The sequence below is a fragment of the Protomyctophum bolini genome, assembly GCF_963924005.1.
Source record: "Protomyctophum bolini genome assembly, chromosome: 22".
Taxonomy (NCBI): Eukaryota; Metazoa; Chordata; class Actinopteri; order Myctophiformes; family Myctophidae; genus Protomyctophum; species Protomyctophum bolini.
The window spans coordinates 20,790,626-20,816,154 of NC_137883.1; the positions used below are offsets into that span (position 1 = coordinate 20,790,626).

The following is a 25,529-nucleotide window of genomic DNA, read 5'->3' on the forward strand; positions in this document are numbered from 1 at the left end:
CACTACCACTGACAGCAAATTCAGCAATGACTCTTCGGCCTAATTTGTAATTCATCGTTAGACCATGAAATAATTTCCAAGTGATTTTATTGTGACACAAAGTACAAAGTATAATTTAGCTAGCATTTAATCATCGAACCCTACATGAGCAAATAGAGCTCGGCCCATATATCAGCCATTAGCTGGATGTTTTTTTATGCAACCGATGTGTCCCCATTTTAACCACTTTCAACTTGTCAACGTGTCCCTAAATTTGGACATTATAGTGGGAATCGTTTTACATGTTAAGCAGGAGCTGATCTACAAGCTCACAATGCTTGTACAGAGTAACCGGGGGTGTGGTGAGTTCTATAGTCTTGAGAAGAAAAGGGTCCCGCACACTGTCTTCACTTATGGAGCAGTAGTTTTATTAGATGACAACGTTTCGGTCTAAACAACCTTCATCAGGTACCATAGGGATCAGGGATACCTGATGAAGGTAGTTTAGACCGAAACTACGGCTCCATTAAGTGAAGACAGTGTGTGCGGGACCCTTTTCTTCTCATGATTCGCATATGGTTGCCGGCTCCGACGCACCTGTCCTTGTAGGAGTGCACAAGGCCTTTTCGCTACAGAGTTCTATAGTCTGAAAGTCATCAGTGGCTGTGCTGCAGGTGGATTAAATCATGACAAATCAAGTGACTGCTTTTCATTGCTGCCCAATTTCATTCTGGTATTGTTCACAGTGCCATGGAATCAAGGCCTCAGAAACCTAACTTCTTCCAAGATCAAACTGATGTCATTGTGTGGCAGGGAGGTGCAGCGTCATCAACAACCAATCTACAGTACACAGCACCTCAAACAGACCATTAATAATTGCCAAATACACTAGAGCCAGAACGTTGCCAGAGTTTTGGGTCTGATACAGCTCCCAATTTCGGAAAGTCCTACCAACCTTTTTCATTGTTATTTTTGTCAAAAAGTGCAAGGTTTTCTAACCAATTTGAAGTCAATAAGGCACTTACCAGGCTGAAATCTTGCCCAAATTTGGAATGCTACTGTATTAGATGACTGGCTAGTTACACATGAAGTCACACATGAAGTCAGAGGCCGAGATTGATCCCATGCCATTCCCAAGATCCATGTGTTTATGTATTCACTGTCCATTTTAGATGGTACAGGTCTACAACATTGAGTATAATACATTGCACTATGAAAGGTAAAGGCGGTTGGCTGGACTCTCCATCCGTATGTGTGGTCTGTCCCCCGTTTTAAACACCACTTAAGCACGCTTCAATGATATGCGACGATGAGCCAAGCAGAACCTGGCAGTATGTGTGATATGCCTATTTGACCAATCGGTAAGACCGCTATAAAGGCATAACCTTCATGCATATCGCCTCTTCAATATTTTCCATGCATCATGGTGAACAACAGTTAAACTAGATTATTTTGTTAGTATTTAAGGAGGAAAGTGTGGAAATCTGACAAAGGAGATGAGGCGGCTGTTTGTGCCCACAGTGGAGGCAATACTGCTGTACATGTACGGGTGTGTTGGGGCCAAGACATGGACGCTCACCACACAGCAGGAAAAGAGGCCGGATAGCATCAACACAAATGGCACTTCATGTCACATCAAGTGCCACACACGCGGACCACAGCAGAAAAGTGGACCTCCTACGTAAATTGTAAACCGCTATATAAATGATAATAATAATAATAATAAACAATCCTCCCATAAAAATGTATACAGTATAACTCGTCTTCAACCAGTTTCCAAGTGAGAAATGTTTAACCACTTGCCCAGAGTCCCCAGGGGGGGTCTATACTAGGGCAACTAGGCCCCCTCTTTTTCCCTCTACACCAAATAGCTTGATCTACAAGCTCACAACATGTAGATCTGCTATTTCCGCGGAATAGGATGCTAGAGTTCAATATGATGTAAGTGTGAATAATGCCCCACCATCGTTGGCTTTGGTATCAGAGCAAGAACATACATCCTCAATGGCACAAAATAACCATGTCCCAGGATAAAAACGGGAGTATTACTGTACATGGCTTGAAAAGAGGACCTTGCAAGGTATAGTGTATAGGCGTTCAGTGTTAGGCCATAGATTTATCTAGTTGTGAAAACTCTAACCTTGAGAATATCAGAAAGCCCTGAGTCACCTGTGGGAACACTGTGGCTCTCAAAGAGTCATTGAAAGCCATCTGTTTGGAGCCGATAGAGGGGGAGACCAGCCCACATGGAGCCCATGCCAGGAGAAGACTTTCAACATTGTGGCATGAGTCTAAAAAAAAGATAACTGTGTGTATTTTGCCATAGGGGAGACAAAGGCGAAATAGCAAGAGGGATGTGTAGAGTAATTACATGCAAACAGTCGTAAACAAACAAGGAGAGAGGTGATACATTTACCTTCATAAATATGGATGGGAATGAGGCATGACAGCAATGCTAATTCTAACAATTTACTTTAATTTATTTGGATACCCCAGCAGATTTATTGATTTTATTAAGGCCATTTATTCTGTCTAATATTAGGGCCATTTAGGATTTGTCCCACAATAATAACAAACTAAAATGTTAAAAAATAAGAGGGGGGGGGGGGGGACTTCTACTAAATAAGCCCATACCTTGTAAACTCCACAACATTGAGAAAACACATGAACTATTTGCCATTTTAGTGGAATCAGAATGTTGTGCTAACCTCTCTTGCCAAATGTAATTCAGTGAATAGACCTTGTCAGTGGAATTGCGTTGCTAGGGAACAGCTTGGGTCCACGTTATTTCCTGTCGGCTATCGATATTCACAAACACTGCAAGAAGAAATAAACTTGGACTTGGACTATTTTCAAATCTTATTTGAAAAGATGTGAAAAGTTCTATTGACATGATTTCATGTGGAACCGCATGGGTAACCTTGGGTCCAGAAATCTATCCAAATCGTATTCCATGTGTAGAGGGGGACAAAATAAATGCAATAATCAATGTCTTAAAAGGAAACTTTTATTGGAATCCTTTTATTAATCAGGGTTGGAATTGGATGTGGCCATGTTGTATGTATGCCCTCCGTTGGATCACAGAAGAAGGGGAAAGAGAAGAAAGCCAGAAATGAAAATAATCATGCAGTCGTTATAAATGCATTCCTGGCAATACTCCAGCAACAAAATATAAACACCATGATGGAGTACAGTACCGGTAAATGCCATTGCGCATGAAAAAAAAAAAGTTCTTGTTACACAATCTTCAAACTTCCACACAACTTCACTAAAAAAGTTTAAACTACCTTAAACAATAGTCTGAATGTGCTCCCAACAACATGTGATCTTCCAAGTCACCACATCAGAGGGATTAGCTCAACAAATCAAAGACACAGACATAAATAAATCTGTGAGGTTCCATGAGTGTCCACACTGATGTATTGTTCCATCAAAAGTCCAAGACAATGAATGAAGCCAGAGCTGTAATTCTACCACATCTTGAAAGGGTGCATTTGACAACAATGCAGTGTGACAACCCATCACTAAATATGCAAATGTAGGGGTGCCTGAAGGCTCAGCCAGTTAGTGTGCAGACCATACGCTCCTAGTAAGCATGAGAACCCGGGTTTGAATGTATGTCTCCCCTCTCTCTCTGCCCGTGGGTACCTAATTGCTCTACAATGATCTATCTTTGCTCTACAATGATCTATCTTTAAAAAAAAACATTTTTGAGGGCCTCCAATGCATAGCTTTTGAAATTACAAATATGGCATGTCATATGGCAGCCAAGTCTATTGACCTTTAATGTTACATCTTATGAATGCAGTGTGTTATTGTTGTATGAAACAAAATCAGTCACGCAATGAATGAATGAAAGTGACTCTGCCACATATTATGTGCAGGCTTGTAAAAGTAAAAAATGATGCTTCATTTCAACATTACCAGGCGCCCCTCACGTCACACAAGTGATTACATTTTTTTTGTCCTAACAAACATTAAATGCCATCGACAATGAATAGGGAAGTTGCGCCATATGTAGACGAGCAAATCGGCTATTTTGTCCTAACACAAACATTAAATGCCGTTGCCAATGAATGGAGAATTTACGTCATATGTAGACGAGCAAATCGGATATTTTCGTCCGATATTTATGATAAGAGCGCCCCTCACTTGTTTATGCAAGCCGCCACTCCAAGAATGAATCCATGATCATCCCAACCCACTTCCATGAAGCCGATTTGATGCGAGTCTAATTGTTTGCAAGCCAAACAAATTGGCAGGTTATGACAAGTTCGTGACAGGTTCTCTGAGCTCCATCGCTGGAACAAATACGGACATCTACTGGGACATCTAATAGGTGGCCTGCCTCAGTGACAGCTTCATTATAGTGCCCCATCATGCCCATGGGATGAGTCTGTAAAACCCTGGATTGCATCATTAGCAACCTGTCTGACCTTGGCAGGGATATGGTTTAACTGCTAATCAAATTACTTCTGTCAATCAAAATGGCTGAGCACAGTAGTCGGAGTGTAACTAGGCAACGCATTTTCAATAATTTAATATTATTGAATTCTGAGCAATTGAGATTAGTCAGCTGTGAAACATAGGGTTATGTCATGTAAAAGCAATACATAGCACACTTAAAAATGTTTTGACTGAAGATGGGATTATTTTGGTTGTGAACTTTTGAATGGATTGGTCACAACCAAATGACTAACATAAACCTATCCAGGAATCATTCAGCAATCACTTCTGATGACCTTTAGAACTACTGGTCTAAATCTTCACTGTGCTCCTCGCATAACATTGGGCCTCCACCAACTGTTCTTAAGAGGACATTTGTTCTTAGGACCCACTTACGCAGTTTTCAAGGTCTTGGCATACATCAATGTTTTCTTAGCTGTGATCTGTTCTAAGAACAGAATCTATGCACAACGAAGAGCACTCTTAAGCCCTAACCACACCAAAGGGTCAAGACGGTTTTAGCGTTGTCCCTGCGGTGTGACATGTCTTGTTGCATGTTGACCCACGTTGGCCCTAGTGATTCAACACATGGAATTCAATGGACAAACCAAAGGGTCAAGACGGTTTTAGCGTTAACCGTTTGGACCCAAGGAGTTGCATGGTGACCCTTTGATGTGGTTAGGGCTTTAGGCACATTTGAGTGCAGATATGTTTAACCGTATCAAATTAAGCGTATCTTCTGTTACAATACAATTGCATAATATGCATAATTACAATAATATTCTTATTATATATTTAGTTCGTTTTCAATGTGTGGTTTGGGGACCCCTAGTGGTCCTTGAGGGAGTTCCAGGAAGGTCCACAGCAAAACAAGTTTAACCACTTGAATATTATACTTAATAGCCGATCTTCAAGCTCACAAAACGTACCATCACTGCCCATTTTGAGCTTGTAGAACAGCTATTGATGATAATTAGGATTAACTGGCACACCCCTTCAAGTTATGAGGATTGGGATTCATCATCATACATTCATCATCATACATAAAGTCTTTTAAGAATGTTTCATGAATCTGACTTGACTTCTCTTAGGAATTCACTTCGGTGGAAATTTAAAAATAAAACTTTGGTAGTGGTGAATGAGGCCCATTGTCATTAGAGTTCTAAATACACTTTCACTACAACTTCTATATCTACTTTAGCTTATATTTGTTCATGTTTGCCATGTTAAAAGTGGTTAGGATATCTTATATTCACTTCCTGGAGACTTCACTGCATTCTTCGATGAAAATCAATGGTCTAAAAATATGGTTCTCTTTAGAATGTTTTGATCCCTGTGCATTAGATGGCGACTTCCTTAAGCCACGTAAACCTTTAACAGTCACTGAATCAATAGGTTGGAAGCTAAGAGGCCTGTTCAAATCCACTGACAAATCGCATTAAGTAGTTGAAGCAAGTAAAGGTTTTTTTTTATCAAGAGGCCAGCAAACAGCACTCAAAGTGTAGTTTTCCCCAGGAGAGTAAAACTTTGGCTCAAACTCAATTAGGTTCCAAAGGCTAAAAAGACGAACGCATGCCGCAAGCAGCCAACATCCATTATGGCCCTGCGATAATGACATATAAATGCAATTAATATGACGGATGGGCTGCAACATCCTGATGATCCTTTGACTACTTCATCATAATAGTCAGTCTGGCAAATCCCATTAGATCAGTGGATGGTAATAGTGAAATTCCTGAGGAACGGATCCATCATTGAGGTGTCACAGAGTTTATTAATGTTGAATCATCTGACTTGGACAGTATTCAACAAGGTGGAAGAGCAGTGACAAAGACCAAATAATAGAGCACACAGAGAATCAAGTCTTCCCTTTGTATTTAGGGTTTCTTCCTGGAGGCTGAAACCTTTAGTCAAACATGGCAATGAAAAATATCATCCCTCCCCAGACAGACAGACAGACAGACAGGAGATATACTGTAGCAGAGAAGCAATGGAAAAAATCAGATAGAGAGAAAAGAAGAGCTGACACTAATTGCCGTTTTCTATCTTGCGGGTATGTGTCACACTGAATGAAAAATGTTCAGGCCTGACACCTCATCATGATGTATAAATCCTTTAGAACAGAACAGCCTCTGGTATTTTATTTATATTTATTTTGGATGATGTACTGTACCTTTTGAAGCAGGAGAGCAGCTGGACAGGCCAGCACTTATTGGTCTCTCTCTGTGTATATCATGCCGCTCAGATAGTGTAAATTATGGGGCTTCATCCAACATTTATGGTCTGTGCGAGAATGGCAATTTTGCACTACTGACTAATGTAATGAAACCTAGCAATGATTAAAGTCAAAAGAGAAGAGCACTGTTAAGTGTGGCACTGAGTCCATGCTGTATTATCAAAAAGGCAGCTAAACTGCTTCACTGTAGTACAAAAATAATAGTTTACACAATGTATCGATTTGAATGGTGGAAACCAACAGTGATTGAAGAAGTACTCACATGTTTTACTTAGAGGGATAGTTCACCCCCAAAATCACTTTTTTTCTATTGATTACTCACCCAATGGAGACTTGTATTCATAGATATTTTGTTTTTGTTGCATTCCTAAGCCAATATATTTGATGACCAGCAGTGGTTCCCTATGGAGACACATAGGAGACTCTTTGTCTCCATAGGGAACCAAAACAAAAACTAGAATTCAAGTCTCCAAAAAATACCTCAAAATTGTACTCAAGTACAGTACTTGAGACTGAGTACATTACTTTACATAGTATAGTAATCAATAGTGGAATAGTAATCAATAGTAATCAGTGCCATTTTAGTATGAGCCAGTGTGCAGACTATATTTTAATTGGATTCTGACCTCTGACTGGCACCTAGATCTTTAGTGTGTGGATGTGCATGTTTGTTGAGTGGTGCAACCACTCAATTAAGAAGCTTTGTGTGTCCCTGGGTCCATCCCTGGGTCCCACACACACACACACACACACACACACACACACACACACACACACACACAACACCCCCATTTAGAAGAACATTTACAATAATGGCATGTCCAAAATAGGGATGACACACGCATGCATGAACGTGCACTCCCCGGGGTCTCCCTGGGGGCCATGGCCTCTTCTTTGAAAACATGTGCATTAGAGATGATTTTTCCAACATACCGCTGCTCCGATATATATATATATATATATATATATATATATATATATATATATATAAACATACATACACACACACACACACACACACACACACACACAGTAGGTATGGTGTAGCAAAATGGTAAATAGCACATGCGCCTCATCAATTGCTGTGGCAATTATGGTCTACAGTCCCATTTCAGCACAGTGACTGGCAGTGATATTGGCAGTTATATAAAAGTATGTAGCATGGTTGTGCTAGTAAATGTTGATTCATTGGATCCATCTTTACAAATGTACATCACATTATCATCTTATTATTCATATACTATACTGAACTTGCCTAGTTCGCTTGGCCTGTAAACAAGTAATGCAGCCAAAATTAATACTGCAAAATAGTTAAATAAATACAAGTTGTCAGAACTCTTACAAAACAATGAAAGTGCACCTTTTAACTTTGATCTTCATTACAAAAGAATAGAAAGAGAGGGGGGGGGAAGCTAATTTATTTGAACAAACAAACATGGTTCCTAGATGAAAGGATAAAATATAAGTGCCATACAGTAGCTTAATTTGCTTACTTCAAAGGGCAGGGTTTGGGTGTACGACTTCAATATGTGGTGGGGTCTTCTCAGACATTTGTTCAGCATGATAAACCTGCTTGTTCAACAATAAGTAAAACGTTTAATTCCTTTTCACCAATCAAAGAAAATACTTCTCTCTAACCCAGGAGAGGATAATGAAAAATTGAATCAATTAAAGGGTTGATAATTGGAAAGGAGATAATACGTAGATGAATGAATGAATGAATGAATGAATGAATGAATGAATGAAACAAAACATTAACTTTAAGTAACTTAACTTAACTTTTTAAGCCATTTCATAACATGCTGAGGCTATGGCTATTTGGAAAACACTGTTCTAGAGAGTATTGATACTAAATTACTGCCATAGTCATGGTCATGTCATTACTGAGTTAATAGGGCATTTGTCCTGACGGTTCTCGTTGTTACAGTCAGTGATAACGCAGCAAAGGCATACGCAACCATTATGATCAAGTGTCTGGTCTAGTTTTCTGAATCAAGCAAGTCTTTCCAAACCCTAAAGGATACTTAACTTACTCACTTACGTTAACTTTACTCTAGTAGATGGATTGAATAAAACAAACAAAAAAACAAAAAAAGACAGGGTGCAGTGAAAGGAACTGGACACCCCCACATACGTAGCACACTGCTTAAACAAATTGTGTCAGAAGACAAGAATGCAGCCTATTTGCATTTTGTATGAGAAAAATGCAGCATCAACTAAATTGAAATTAAACAATTAAATACAATGGGTCTTAAAAGAGGCAATTTAAATACACCAAATGGATTTAATTTAGTCACATATTCAAGATAGGCCTATCTTACAAAGCCAGTGCAATGAATTTTAAAAGGTGAATGTAATTGATAATGACAAGAACAATGATCATAATAATAAAAGGTATTATACTCTTTATCATGTAGCATTGAAGGAAACAACTTCTAACAAAAAAACACCTTCCCCTTATGCGTATAGTAATATGACAAGTTGTATTCGTATTTGTCTTTTCAGCAGAGCTGCACTGCAAATTCACTTAGTGCTTGTACTCATGAATACCCTCACTCTGGGTCATGGTGGTGTATGAGTTGATAGATCATGAATACCCTCACTCTGGGTCATGGAGAGTTGCATTTAGATTGCATGTTCCACTTGCATGATAGTGCAGAGTTTACTCTGCACGGGTCAGATGTGGGAAAAAATACATATTGTTCGCAGGTCAGGTTGGTCAATTTATTTATAATAAGCGATGCCCAAGCTGCTGGATTTGAAACTGGATAGGTGTGGTAAGCGCTTAAAATTAATAACTGTAGTGCCGAAGAAACGGCGACGAAAGCTACATTACAATATCCAAATCAATGTATTTCGTTATGCATTAATTATCACAACAAACTCAGTCAAACATTGATTGCAATGACCCCACATCAGGCTTCGAGTTTAATTTAGGATCACATTTTTCAATTCCCTCTCTGACTTACAAGTCGTAAAATGGCCTGGCACCATCAGTAAATTGTTTACTCCTCATAAAAGCATAAGGTCTCCTTGGTCTTCAGATCAAGGACTCGAGGTCATTCCTCATTCTAAATTAAAAATCTAGAGATGATTGTGTTTTTTACTGTTGTGGCTCCTAGGCTGTGAAACAGCCTCTGCCTGGACAGGTCAGCCAACACAGTGGGGTGTTAAGCAACACCTTAAAACACATCTTTATTCCCATGGCTTGTTGTTAAAATGTTAATGTATATTTGAATGCACTGTGTGCCCTTGTCTGTCTTCCTACAAATCACACCCCTTACTATCCATTGCAGATTTCCATGCCGTTGGCGATTCTGGATGTGCAGATGCTTGTTTGAAACACTGTGCCAAAATAGCCACTGGTCATTGAGTCAACAGCTGGGCCAAAACTTTAAAAACTGGCAGAGCGAGAAGATGGATTAAAACAGGAAATGTACATCTAAGTAAGCTTCCTGGTGCATATGGACTTTCCTCCAATCAGGGTTTGTTTAGTATGCACAACATACTAAACAGTATACACAGCCTGCAGACAGTACATCTGAATATGGGGGTGGGGGCACTGCACTGTCCCACTGAGCCAAGTTAGTTCCAACATGTGTATTTGATGGGGTAGCAGCATGTTTCATTCTTTATGAGCTGCTTGAACTCTACATGGATAGTGTACCTTTACAGTCTTAAGAACATATCCAGCTCAAATTTGCACATGCCCCACAAACACTTAATTTCTCAAAGTAAAATACATGCTGAAGGAGAAGTCCATAAATACGTACGAAGAACCTATAAATAAAAGATTTAAACTTTTCAGTTGTTGTTACTTGATACAAAGTTGCAAACCCATGAATCCCCATCACCACTTAATTGCCATTCTAAAGACTATGACCTAGAGCAGACCTCTTTATTACATGCTCTGGCATGTAACACTTAAGGATAATTGCTTTGGGATCTGAGCTAATCCAGAGGCAGACAAAATACCTGACAAAATCTTAACGGTATGCTGTGCTAGTGGAAGCAAGGAGAAAACTGCTACGACGTACTGTAGGACAATACGTCTCATCCAGACAGAGAAATAGCACATAAAGCCATACTTCGTAGGCTCAACCACTTTCAACACACGGTGATGGAATGCGTTGTGTCTCGAGTCGTGAGCTTGTGATCTTCATGTTTACTGAATCGCTATAAATTGTATCACAAAGTATAGTCTAGGCACTGCAGGGCTTAAGTAGTTAAGAGATGTTAGGTTTGACTAGATTATTAGGCCAGTTTGTGCTGTGTTTAAGGATAGAATGGGAAAAGCGCTGAAGAAACGGCATTACGTTTGGGGACAGAGTGGCATTCCAACGCACCGCCATTCCGACTGGGTCAGAATAGCGTGCTAACCATTACGTTTAATTATACAGTAAGGCTACATGACAAGGAAACACATAGCCGTGTTGGTGAACTTGCTAAAGTAAGCACAGCATGCCCCTCTGAGTTACTACAGGCTATGATTAATTGCCTTTGTGCTTTATATTTTAAAGATTTGAAGGAATATTTGAGGAATTAAAATGTATAAATAAATCAGGGTTTTGACATGAACAGTGCTGCCTAATTTTTTATAGCAAACAGGTGCTCTTTGGTAAGAGTTCCAAGTTAATTTCATTTGTAGTGGATAAAATAAGACAGTGAACTTAAAGAAGGCAGCTCTGCTCAGTTCAAGTAGATTTTTTTTAATCCATATTACTAAAGCAAGGAAGTGAAAAAAAAAACAGGTGATTCAGATTTGGACATTTTCATTAAACCTTATGGGATTCTTGTTTTTTAGAGGCGATAGTTGGTAGTGTGGATTAACATAGACATAGTGTCCATGAAGAATTGTCAGATAAGCAAAGGCTGTATGAGCTGTTTTGCAGCATGTAACAGTAACAGACACTTCATAGCAGGCACAAGAGCTTGCTTCTTGTTTGGTTTCAAGTGGGCTCCATTAACCAAAGGAAAAGCAGAACAGGAACTATTATTGTATTGTATACTGTATTGCACCCCATGCATGCAAAGCATGTTCCAAATAGGAACTAGGACAGATGTGTACAGTACACTGAAGCACGTGAAAATTGTGGGAGGCAACCCATCTGTTGTGGAAAGATTAATGGTCCTCATGCTATATCTGAATAGAAATCTTGGTCAAGGTAGAGAAAATCGCTTGGAGGGAATGAAATGGTTGTAAAATACACTGGCATAGATAAAAGGTTTAAAAACATTTGTAAGAACCATAGGGCTATGATAGTGTTGAGCTGTGCTGAGTTGGCAACCTTCCAAGGTCTAGAGAAAACTATAGTGAGAATCAAATTTTTATGGTACTTAAAAATATTTTGTAAAGGGCTTAACGAAACAATGGTTCTCCTTTGGTCTTTGAAACATATAGCTTGTTATGTTTGCAAAATAAGATTGCCCATTAGGATTAGAATATTGTGTAACGACAGATCGACCAACCAAGATTTGACTACATGATTTGATATTGCAATCCAGTTTAAATTATTAAACTAAACATTAATGAATGTTCAGATTCAATGTCCACAATGAGCCAAGATATTAATGAATGCTTTTTTGAAGATAAAAACATCTGCAAAGGCAAAAGTCTGGCTGTCGTAGTCAAAATAATTATTATATACCGACTGTGCAACACACTATTCACTTCCTATGTATTTAAAAAGTAATGTCTGGTGAAGAAGGTTTGAGGTCAAGACAGCATCAGAGAAGGACAGAATAGTGATGGGAGCAATAGCATAAGAACAAAAACACAAAGATCTAAGGCTTTGATCCTACCTGTGATCTGGGAACATGACCTCAAAGAGGACATTTGTGACTCGAACCGTCTAGTCACTTAAACAGCCAGCAAAGGGGATAATGCTATTTTCAATAGAGCCAGATTTGAGTTAAACCATGGATTTTGTCAATGAACGGCCCACACTCCTACCATCTACTGTATCATATTTATTGGTCACAAACTATCAATTGAAAGTCTTGTGCAGCAAACATTCCATAATGTATATATTGCAATTGTAGTCACTCTGCAATATACAATTAATAAGTGTATCCCCCAAAACGAAAAACTGTATGTTCAGTACTAGTACTATATGTATGTGAAAATAGTATTCACACACAAATGATGAATTAGCTTTATTCAACATGCATGCATTCATTCTTATCATCGTCCTTCTCCTGGAAGGATGGACAGCTTCTGTTGTTAAATGCTGCATCAACACTAGTTGGCACGTCGAACACTATAGCCTACTGAACTTTCAATTTAAACAAAAGCATGGTGCTGACCTGGAATCAGTGGACAGAAGTGGGAAACAGACACTACAGGCACAAACATGAACCTCGACGTGGGAATCTCTGCCACAATCACATAAAGTGTGTTGGGGGAACATTTGTGCCAGTAGTGTGGCACAAATGTAATCTAATTTATGAACCTGCTTATGTGTTAAGATAAAAACCAGGTGATGAATCCACGTCATCACGTCGTCAATGCCAGGCTACGTCACACCTACGTTTCACAACCAATATGTCTGAGTCATAGTGTCCATGGAGATCCCTGGAGTCAACAGTATAGGCCTATATGCCCATATGGGCATATCTGTTGGATCGACAGTTCTGGACTGGACAAGTGGATACCAGTTTGATAAGCGGATCAGCGGTGCTGGACAACCGTATATCTGAACGACTTGGCAACGGGCACCACACTCGACTCCAGAGTCCTTGCAGAGTTTAAAGTTGGTCAGTTCCACCATATTATGCAGAATTTTAATATAGGATTTCATTGTCATTTATTAATTAAACTTTGTTAATATTATGCTCATCTTTTTCTGGGTAGTAAATCAGACCTTTTTCCACCTCAATAGATTATTCTAGTTCTGCAGTAGCCTATATAAAGTGTTAACAGGTTGAGACCTCAGAATCGGTAAGGACCATTGCACCTGGTACATTATTTAACATGTTATTCAAGCATTGTATTTGGTTTTAAAGCTTCTATCTACTGCCTCTTTACAACATGGCGACGGATTCCACCCAAGCTCCCAGTGTCCCAAACCTCTGGCATGCATTATAATGTTTTTCTTCTTTTTCGAAATCCATTACAGTCTTTCTTCGCCTCATAGGGCCTTCTATTACGTGGTGGGAGACACACTAGAGGAGCCCTAGAGCAAAAAGAGCAAGCAAAAGGAATTACATTTATAAATGTGTCATGTTGTGCATTCAAAATTTGGAAAAGCCTAGAGAAGGGAATAAGTATAAAGTTTATAATGTTTTAGGGAATTGTCTCAATGAATATTCTCCTAATATATACTGGAAGCAGTTTTTTGACAGATGTTGCTTAACAAGTTAACATCGTCATACTGAGATTTTTAAACTTGCAATTAAGCCAGTGGTGTGTTCTAGGTTGGTTGGAGGGCATACTAATCATTCCATGCATGACATGCGTAAATTTTAGCTGTCAATGGATGAAATAGTTAGTAGATGGGATACGCCCCCCTCCCCCACCCTCCAAAAAAAAAGAAAATCTGCACGGCATACTACGTATATAGCGCAACACGGTAGAACACACGACTAAATTAAACTATACTGGTGGGGAACTGTGCCGGGAGACAGTCCCCACAAGATAGAGGGGATACATTATATGATAAGCAGTGAGACAATACCCAACAGAGATCCTCCAGAGGGGATGACTGTCAGTGTCCGACTTGGGCAGAGACCAATGAGATAGATAGGGTTGCCTTTTATTTTCACTGTTGACGATAAAGAGAGCAGGCCACTGGTTTCAATTTACACAAAAGAAGACAAGTTACTGCCTCTGAGACGGTCTGCAATTATGTCCCCAGAGTTTTCACTGAACGTCTTGAAGCATTCAACACCAAAAGGGGCCCTTTTGAAGAATGCTAATAGTACAATGGCCATAGTACAATAGTACATGTACAAATAATACTACAGGGCATTACATTTCATGTTCAGATCTGAAGTGACAGCCTCATCTGAAAGGGGGGGGGGGTTGTTAGTATCTTGAGCGTACAGGGTTGGGTGAGGGCCGGGCCTACATTTTTGGGCCCGTTGAGGACTAGTTTTCACCGGCTGCCGGGGCACAGCTGCACTAATAACTTTGGGGCAGGCCCGTCTAGAGTTTAAAGGGACAGGTATCATTTCACCGGCTGCCGGGCACAGCTGCACTAATAACTTTGGGGCAGGTATATACGTCTATAGTTTAAAGGAACAGGTATCAGTCAAAAGGGAGATATCGAAAAGGAGGGATGGATCAACATTTGGAACGTCCTCTATGGAGCTGACCTGGAGATCTAGCTATGGAATGTCAGCACAGCTCAGCTCCATATATGGAGATCTAAGGGTTTGAAGTTTGATAACCATATAATGCCTGGGGGTGACTGACTGACGGGAAATGCACGATGTCATAGTAAATGCGACCTGTGGTCGCAAAAATCATCCCTCTCCATCACCAAGTGTCTTTCTCTGCAGCAACCTTTACTAATCAGCCATAAATAAGTTATCATCTCATAATCAAAGCTGCCCACTGCTGCCACCGCATGTTAAGACCAGCGACAGAGGCAGCATTTCCAAAGTCCATTACAAAATGCAGTTCCTGCTGAGGAAAGTAATCAGTATGGGACTATGGGTCAGTAACAACAATCCATTGCTCCTTTCACAGTGAAAGCCATCACTTAGCCCTGTCACCATCTAGTTAAATTGGCACATTAACAGTGAGCTTGAGCCTTGACTCTGATTAGTCAAAATGCTGTCTAACTCTGTGCGAACTGTGTGCATTCCAATGGAATTATACAATCACTAAGGACTACCATCTGTACCGAGTAGTCTAGACCTACTGAGGATACTGTAAACAGAGCTGCTATCTTTAACCGCATTTTAAATCTGAGGCATTTTGTATACTATTAGTTCTAGTTGAGAAAAATTGCTATTATTTTTGTCCTAAAGTGACTGCTAAAGATTTTTTAAGCTTTATACCCTAGAGTGTGTGTGTGTGTGTGTGTGTGTGTGTGTGTGTGTGTGTGTGTGTATATATATATATATATATATATATATATATAAATCAACACAATGTGACATAGCACTGTTTACACAATGCTGTAAACCCTCCAACTGTATATACTTTTCCCATTTTCACCTTTATTTTTTAATTATATTTTGACACTTCCTTTGGCAATGTAAATGCATGTTTTCTCATGCCAATAAAGCTCCTTTGGATTGAAATTTAATTGAATTGCTTGTCAAATTATTTTTCAACATGGTGAGGCAATACAACCTTTTTTTATCCAATTTATGAAAGAAACGAGCATGTTCCCCTGAGATTGGGGATTGGAGCGGTTTGTGATTGAGGATGTCATGCTGGGTGTATTCTATGGGTTGACAATCCACACAAGCAAATGAGTTTGCCTTTAGTATTCGGCTTACACGCACATCCTCCTCCATTATGCAAGGCCAAATTATGAAAAATGAAAACCTTGTCCGCCTAAGAAAGCATCACTATATGTCTCTATCATAATTAAGCCCGTTGTAAATAATTGGATTAAAACATTTTACGCCGTTGCTTTGTAGGAGTCGAGCCGTCTAGAAATGGACCAAGATTTCTGTGCATAATTACAGTGGGCGTCCCGGGATTTCTTTCCCCACATGGATTGTATTACTTTTATAGTTATTATAGTTTAATTTGATATAAATACAATTGAGGTCAAATCACTGTGAGCTACATAGGTCTAGCTCAAATGAGGAGACGAATGATGTGGCGTCAAAAATGCTTGACCACATTTATGGGGCATGATTTTGTAGTGCGTTTTCCTGTTAAGGTAGAAAATACAGATGGGTAAAAACATGGCAGGCTGCATAAAGGTCTGTATCGACAGAAAACGCTTTTGAGAGGATGATCGCTTTGTCCATAGCACAAAGAATGTTAATTGACGCCCGCAACTTTCAAACCATTGCTGTGCTCGGACTTTGTGTTATCTGCGTTATTAGCACAAATAACCGAACGGAAACCATGTTAAACATGGACTTATCATGGTTGTGATAATAATTCAAAGTCAGGTCATTACCGGGTTGTCAGACACAGCCAGGAGGATCAAACATGACATTGATGAGTGGTGCTCCCCTCCAAAGGTTTAAGTACTTTTCAGATTGAAGCACCCAGGGCAGTACGAAAAAGAAAAAATAACACTGGACACTGATATCGCAAAGAAGTGTCACACTCACCCGTAAGCCCAAACCACACCAAAGGGTCGGGTTGAGACAAAACAGTTTTTAAGATAGACCACACCAATGCAACTCATTGGAAATCATTGAGTTACATTGGTGTGGTTTACCTTAAAAAAGATGTGTCCGTCCTCGCGTTCTCATAAACGGCACGGAGAAAGGAAGGTGTAGACATTCACACAACACAGCTAATAAATGTAATTGATTACTATGAAAACCTGAAAAACCTGTCAGTCCGTCAGTGACCCCATCACGCCTCGTGACACATCACGCCACCATATATGGTCGCCATGAAGATCACTGACCTCACCAAATCCTGGATAGCCATACAAGGAGAAGACTGGATCATCACCTAAATCTGCATATATATGGAGCCGGCCAGCAACTCTGCCAAAGCGCTAACGCTCGGCCAGCAGTCTGCCGTCACCCAGGCAGATGCATACACTTTAGGGCGAGGTCGCTTCTGGCCCTCTGGGCGTCTTACTGGTTGCGAACGCAGTGAGCACTTACTATGAGACCTAGCAGATCATGTCTGTGCGTGTGTCTGTGTGTCCCCCCTTTGTGCCCATATATGGAGCTGAGTGATTTGTTTGTGATTGATGCAAGTGTCTGTCCCGCTGTTACGTCACCATGACTCAGCCATAACCATATAAGGAGTCCCCAAAGCAGCTATACGTCCAAAACCCAAATATGTACGAGCTGCGTTCGCTTCCCGCGTTTGCGCGTCTTACTGGTAATAGATAAGTTAGATTTAGGTGTGCACACATTAACATTACTGTTACGGTGTTACCTACCTACTATCTAAAGCTTGCTCATGGGCACACCCATGGCTCTGGGCACACCTACATCTAACAAGCCCTGTTTCTTACTAGCCTGTCATGTTTCTTTTTTACACTTGTTTTGTTAACCTGCAAAATCCAACAAAAACCCATGGTTTCATCTCTCTCCCTCTCCATCCCTCTCCCCCTCTCTCTCTCTCTGAAGACTGCATGTCTGGCTGACATCTCACAGTGGATGTCTTCACACCACCTCCAGCTGAACCCAGACAAGACTGAGCTTCTCTTCTTCCCAGTCCTGCGGGAAGCTGGAAGAACATTCACTAAAAATGTCGGGACAATGCTCCACACGTCCCAAACTCTTCTCCCTTCCGACTCCAAAACTATTTGTTCTTGCCAACTGTAAGTCGCTCTGGATTAAAAGAGCTTCTGCTAAATGCCTAAATTGTAAATTTAGGCACAGGGTTCTCCAGACACAGTCACTGACAGGAGCACTCAAAACTCCATCTGAGCTCCATGTTTCGCCATGCAACTCCCTCAAATCACTGGGTTACCTTTGCCCTCTCTTCACTGCTTTGTCCTTGGTACACAGAGCTGCACCTCTGACATATGATTGAGATGTAACTCAGTGTGCACATGCTCTGTGCCACAGGGAATGTAGCACTCTAGCGCAGCCAGACATTTGTTTATTTGTTTACTTGTTTCTTTTTCTGTCTTTGCCCTCCACTTATTTTTTTATCTCCCATCTCAAAGCAAGCCCAGTTTGCTGTAACTCCTGTCTGGAAAGATTGAGTGAGAGGGAGGGGGAGAGAGAGAGAATAGAGGGGCTGGTGAGGACACATCGTAGTGCGATAAAGATGGTGTATAAAAGCACACCGTACTGGGTGAAATGAACGGTGTAGAGAGGTTTCGGCTGGTATGATGGACAGAGAAGATAAAGGGGAGCAGGGAAGGGGGGGGGGGGGTTCGAGTGTTTTGAGCCTGTGCTGCTGCCTCAAGGTGTTCAAAAGGTTACCTCCTAATGAGGTGTTTACAGAGCCAGCCATGTTGCTAAACGTATTGATTTCCATCCAGCTATAGCTCTCTCTCAGTCATCACTTAAAATGAGCCAGGAAAATAAGCCCCAGTGAAACAGCATACACTGTAGGTTTGTTAAATATCAACTTTAATTCCATAATTGTGTTCTGAATTCTAAGTATATCAAATACATTTTCAATATACACACGACACACCCAGACCAGCCCAGACACAGACATATCTACTACAACTATATGATTTCATGGAAAAAAACAGCGTGGAAAAATGGACCCGAGTTGTATTTTTACGCATGGTTATATTAACACTGTAGATTTGACTGTGTAAAGAAAGGCCTGCAGGTTGCTGGCATACAAAGCTACGTAGATGTCTCACAGCTTTCACATTTCTCAAAACATTGGGAATGGTATAGTCACAGGAAAAGGGCTAAAGTAAGGACTCCTCTGAATATCTCCCCTTTTTGCCTCCCCACTCATCCATTCTTCATGACACATGGGCGTATAAATCAAGGCTGGGCTTGCAGGCTGAGGGGGCATGGGGACTCACTGTCTGACACACCAGTCATTTAAACAGTCTACTATTTTGGCTTGTGACAATGCTCCAACAAAACCAGCATCAGGCAATATTAAACATGCAGACAGGAGTAGTGTGGTCGTATAATGAGAGTGCAAAGTTGTGTGTGTGTGTGTGTGTGTGTGTGTGTGTGTGTGTGTGTATTCCCACACATTTCATACATACAGTATGTGATGATGCTGCTACAGTAAGTTACTTGTAAAAGCCTGAGGTACTCATTTGTTCGAGTACACACCTTACCGTATGTATATTTGAGGTTTGTAATTGTCTCCACCAGGCTGAAGGCATGGGGAGAGAGTATGTTTTGCACTCTGTGTGTGTGTGTGTGTGTGTGTGTGTGTGTGCTTGTGTCCGTCCGTCTGTCTGATACCAGCTAATACGTGCAATGTACATGAAATCTTTCACAGACTTTCCTATTAGGCTGAGAGGAATATATCCCACCCTTTTCACATTGGCCTGTTATAGCGCCACCAACAGGTGGATTTTAGCAAAACACATTTTTGAAACAAAATGCCTCAAATCATCCAATTGCCATCCAAGGCGTAAGAAGAAATGCCACCCTTTTCACATTGGCCTATTATAGCGCCACCAGGAGGCCACAACCTGACCTGTCCTGGTGGAGTGCCGAGGGGCACTTTTATCTTGTTTAAATGTCCTTTTCTCATTACCGGAAAATACGTATTCCCACTCTTTTCTGAAAACTTGTGATGCAGCTGTGTGTGTGCGTGCGTGCGTGCGTGCGTGCGTGCGTGCGTGCGTGTGTGTGTGTGTGTGTGTGTGTGTGTGTCTCTCTCTCTCTCTCTCTCTCTCTCTCTCCTGGGGGGGATTCCATCTACCCGTCAAGTACTATCCCTTTGTGTCTGAGCCCCAGGATTTGTAGTATCCTCGGGCATCCGTTTGTCATTATTTTGATAGAAGGGAAAAGGGGAAGGATACTGATGCAGCACTGTAGATTTACCATTCTGATAGTGAACATTACCTTGTCATTTCCTTCTATTTGCTCGGTATGATTTCAGAAGAAACAAACACAAAGCCATCTTATTTTTACAATCTGATCAATGGCACGTCAGCTAATACAGAAATGCAAAAAGGAGTCAAGAAGACACCCAACACAATGGTGTTAAATTCGCAAGACAGACGGCACAGGTGCCACCACAGTGACTTTAGTGTAGCTTCACTACCATCCTACAAAGGATGTGTATCACCTTTGGATCACTAATTAGCTCCACCAGGCCGGAAGGCCGGGAAAGTTTTTTGAGTGGTGCAACCACTCCTACAACCAGCAAAAAAAAAAAGAGAGAGAGAGAGAGTGAGTGTGTGTGTGTGTGTGTGTGTGTGTGTGTGTGTGTGTGTGTGTGTGTGTGTGTGTGTGTGTGTGTGTGTGTGTGTGTGTGTGTGTGTGTGTGTGTGTGTGTGTGTGTGTGTGTGTGTGTGTGTGTGTGTGTGTGTGTGTGTGTGTGTGTGTGTGTGTGTGTGTGTGTGTGTGTGTGTGTGCCTCAAATTACATCCAACGCCATGGCTGATTATTTTGCTTCAGATCTTTGGAATTAATGTACTGTAACTGTATATTTGTTTGTTAATGTGTTATGGAATAGTTTTCAAGCTACACATTTGAAGGAAAAAAAGCAATCACTGGCATTAGCATTTCAGCATGTATTGCAGATGCCACCTGCTCTGCATATACTAGCAGGAAGATATTGGTCAAAGAAACAAATTATCTACTGAAGTGGTTGAGTGGTTCCCAAACCTTTTTGCTCAAGACCCAAAAGAGGGATTAGACGTTTGCCAGGGACCAAGCTAGTGAAAATAGCAGATCTACAAGCTCAAACAGCCACCGTCTTCCATGGGTGTCTTCCATGGGCATGTTATTGCATTTTAAGAAACTAAATAAGTAAGTAAACTAAATGTAGGAAACTAAAACGAAAGCAACGCAGGCATAAACCCATGTGTCTGCGAGTGACTATGCGAACCACAAATGGATCGCGAGTCCCGACCCAGTGGTTGGGAAACGGTGATACTGTATTTAACTTTAGGAACAATCAAGAACAACACGTCAACACCTAAGTAGCTTATATAAGAGTAAGACTGTATACTTTACGATAAAGGCTCACTTTAAAATAATTAGTTTAAGGAAATATCTCAACCAGTCACAAGCCTATCTCATGGTAAACTAGAAAAAGTGCCCCTCGTGGCACAGGTCTCCACCAGGATAATAGCGTTTGTGATGTTTGGACAAATAAGTAAACTAATAAACTTTTTGTTTTTGTTTTTTTGCAATAATCTATCACCTGGTGGTTGTATAAAGGCGCAATAAAAATAAATATATAACAGTTTTAGGTAAGAACATGAATTGGCCTGTTATAGTGCCATCATGAGGCTGATTTAATTTTTTTAAATACAATTTCTTCCTGTGCCTATAGTGGGAATGTGTGTGCATAATTTGACTGAAATTGCATGTTGTGTTCATGATTTTAGGCATTTTGTTAAAAACTGACCAATCCTGAAAACTTTGTAAGGCCAGTGGGGATGGAATATGGGGAAGTGGACGGGTTCGTGTTGATCACTATAGACTATAGAGATAGTGTATAGCAATTTGCGAGGGCGCATTGGAGTAACTAAAAGTATTTTTTTTCCGGTGGAAACAAAATCCATTTTTGGCCAAAAAGTACCGTTTATACGTGTGGTGGGGGGCTCAGAGTGCTTTCACTAAGGAAAGTAGGCTTCTAATGACACAATCCCTTTGTTTTGGTGAGTAGCAAAAACGTTATTTTTATTTACGCTAAAGACGAGAGGCTGGTCTGCATTCATGCGAGCTCCGGAAGTTGACAGAAACATAGCTCTAAATGCAAAGCATTAGAGCTATGGACCAGAACTAGGTTTGAGGGTATTGCAATAAGCAATTACGGTACAATTTCCAAAGCTACCTGTGAGAGGGGAGACACTAACAAATGGTAACCACACTCCTTTATATCGATGGGTATAATGTACATCCATATTTTCCATTGGACTATAACGACTATTCCTCACGAGCAACATCTCATAAAAACCGAACAGACTGTGTTATTTCAAGGTAGAAGGAATTAAATCAATCATCCTCTTACAGCTTAGGCTATATCTTATTGAACAGATGCAGAGATTGAACAACTTTCCAGAATATGCTTTGATATGTAGGCCCATCTCTTTCCATATCAATATGTGATTAATACTGCAATGGTGTAACTTGTTTTAAATATTAAAAAAGCAACGCCATCACACTCAAAATACAGTCTAATGCCTATAATGTTGGTATACCTTGACATCGCCTCAAATCATAGTGTTAATATTTTATTCATTAATTTATAACATGCCATCACTGACCTAACATTTTGAGTTTTTGCCAGGAAGGGGGGCATATCGCCCATCATCATACTCCACGTTTGTGATTTATAAATCTCAAAGCAAAACCACTGTATTGTTCAGTATTATGTGTACATACTTTTTATTATTTAATTTGCTTTCTTTTATGCATGATACCCTTAGATGAAACCCATCTCCGCTCCATCATCAGTGAGCAGTCATGCACTGAGAGGGTGAAACTGCAAATGTGCTAGCTGGCTGAATGGGAGGACAGAGAGGCCTTTCTCACCAGTCGGTGGCTGTCCTTAATGAGAATAGAAAGTGATTTACTAGCTTAATGCTCCAGCCCTCAGCCTGCCTGACTCCCTTTCCCTGCAATCTGTTTAGTCTACACACCGTTAGACATAAGATGAGAGATAACATTCTCTGCTACGCCGAGAATCATAATTAACTACAATGTGCCATTCCAACAGAGTTCAACTGAACTGTTTTGGATTTCAGACACTCCTCATTATGATCAGCTGCTCTTCAGCATGCCATAATATTGCTATTTAAACTAAAGATTACAGTAGCTATCCCATCGCCTATACTAAATATAGCATGCTACAATATATTGCTGTCAACTCAAGCTCAAAACACAGGCCAACACCATTGTCAGTATAAACACTAACGATGTACTAAGATCAGTCAGCCAAACTTTCCTTACACAGAAGCTTGAACGAGGAGTGAGTACATCCGCTTGAAATATGGTGTAAATGACGGCCACTTAAAATATTCCCTTTTGTTTGCGGCTCCATCTTGTAGAATAGATATTGTTTTTTTGTCTCTGTAATGGCACCGCCTATTTTCCACACTCACCCAGTTGTCTAGTCAGTTACACATTTTGTGCTTAGGTGAGTCACAGTATAGGCTCTTTTTGCCTTTATGTTTTTGGAGGACAACAAATACTGGATGAAATGAAGCATGGCATAAAGTTGTGTGTCTGTCCAAAGTCGTTAAAAACTACAATGGCGGAATGCTTGCAGCACTGCAGTCATAGGCCTATTCAGCATTCCTTTTATCAAACTTCCCCCCCCCCCACCCCAACAACTAGGCACGTGCCCTGTATGAAGTCTGTGCTCACATGGGAATAAAATAGCAATTTCATGCAGATTTGCCGGCAAAATTGCTTTCCCTGCTTGGTGCATCATACTTATAGCTAGGCATGACATTTAAAGTAATAATCCTTCATACTAGCTGTGTGTGTGTGTGTGTGTGTGTGTGTGTGTGTGTGTGTGTGTGTGTGTGTGTGTGTGTGTACTGTATGAAAGATTATGAATATGCAATTTGTTAAATTGTAGTAATTATCAGATACTTCAGTTTGGGTTTTCTGTAGCCTATTGCAGCTACTGTAGACTATTTCCTGCCTACCAGACATATCCCATGCCATTTCGAATGTTTCAAGCAATGCTCCTAAAGTATAAGGATATAAGTACTTAGCAGGTGTTCATTTGCTTTCATTATCACTGTAACATGAAACAAGATTAGCCTACATTGTGTCAAATCTCTGTGATAGCATAGCTCAAGAAACTATGGCTTATTAAAATGCAAAACACGCATGCACACATGACTTGTGTTGTGTCCATAGTCTAGGCTGGCTACTGTACCACAACACAAGCACGGTGCGAATGAAGGTCCCTTTAATGCGCACAATTTGCGCAGCTCCAGGTTTCACTGTGGGACAGCTGACTAGTGTATACCGTTGCAATTATCTTACCGAGTGTGAAGTAGGGGAGAGCTGTGTTGTCAAGATCATCCATGACGGAAATTCGTCCAGGTAGGTCAGTTCTAACGAATAAAAGGAGTCGGGATTCCCCTCCTCCGCCTCCTCCTACACCACCAGCAGCACCTGCTCCTCCACCACCACCTCCGACCACGCTCCCTGAGCCCGCGCCGGTGAAGCTGAACTCATTCTCGCGGAGCACGGGTAGGGTGGAAACGGTGACGGTTTTAACTTCGCACGGGGTCTCCGCGTCGTTCATCTCCTTGTCCATCTCCTCGTCCCCCGGCGACGCCGCCGCTGCGCCCCGGACTGTCGCGGTGGTCCCCGTCAGTAAAAAGAGCCCAACGAGGAGGAGAGCACCGAGGTGCAGTACTTTCCCTGCCATCCCGTTCCTTGTGTGTGCGTGTGTGGGTCCTCTCCGCTTTGAGTGTGTGCGGCTCATAAGCGGTCCGTTCGTTTATAGTACAGTCTGAGTCGCTGCTGCTGCTGCTGCTGCTGCACGGGAGTCATGTCCGTCCAGGAGGCGGCAGCACAGGTGTAGACTGTAGAGTCCGATGGCGTGTGATTCATTCACAGCTGTCTGACTATCTGTGATTGTGTCTGTGATACTTTGACTGGCGCTCAAACTACTGTAAATGCGCGGGGTAGGCGTGTGTTTCAATCAAGTATAAATGAAGGAGTGAGAGAGCATGTGACTTCCGTGGTAAACACTAAACAGGCAGAGTCACATTGACAATTTGTGATTCAAACTCAAAGCTTTGGACATAATAAATGCTTTTTTGACATGACGTTTGTATTGGCAATGATGTAACAACAGTAGCATAATTATTTGTACATAATTGAAAACAAAAATTAGCATAGGCTATTAGGCCGCTGCCTACCAAGAGCGTATGCAATATGCATCACAGTAGCCTACACAAAGTGTTAGGGTAGGCTACAGCCTAGATATTTGGAGATCATACTGTAGCCTACGTGGTAAGACTATAGAATAGATGTTCATTTTAGGATGACCAGATGTCGCCCTTTCCGTGGGACAGTCCCTCATTTCCAAGACTTTTCAGGCGTCCCACAAATTGAGACCGGCCTGTCCCTGTCCCACATTGTGACTGGCAGACATCAGTGTGCAAATGCCCTAATA

The 25,529-nt window shown here is 41.0% G+C and overlaps 1 protein-coding gene across 1 annotated transcript in view; it reads right to left on the reverse strand.

Annotated features, from left to right (window-relative positions):
- The window catches only part of astn2 (astrotactin 2), a gene marked incomplete at both ends in the record, with an annotated part of 472,482 nt that extends 447,706 nt beyond the window's left edge, over positions 1–24,776 (reverse strand). The window contains one exon of the mRNA XM_080756633.1: positions 24,386–24,776. Coding sequence (XP_080612759.1) covers positions 24,386–24,776 — 391 coding nt within the window. The remainder of the gene's footprint in view (positions 1–24,385) is intronic.
- Between the last annotated feature and the right edge of the window lie 753 nt (positions 24,777–25,529).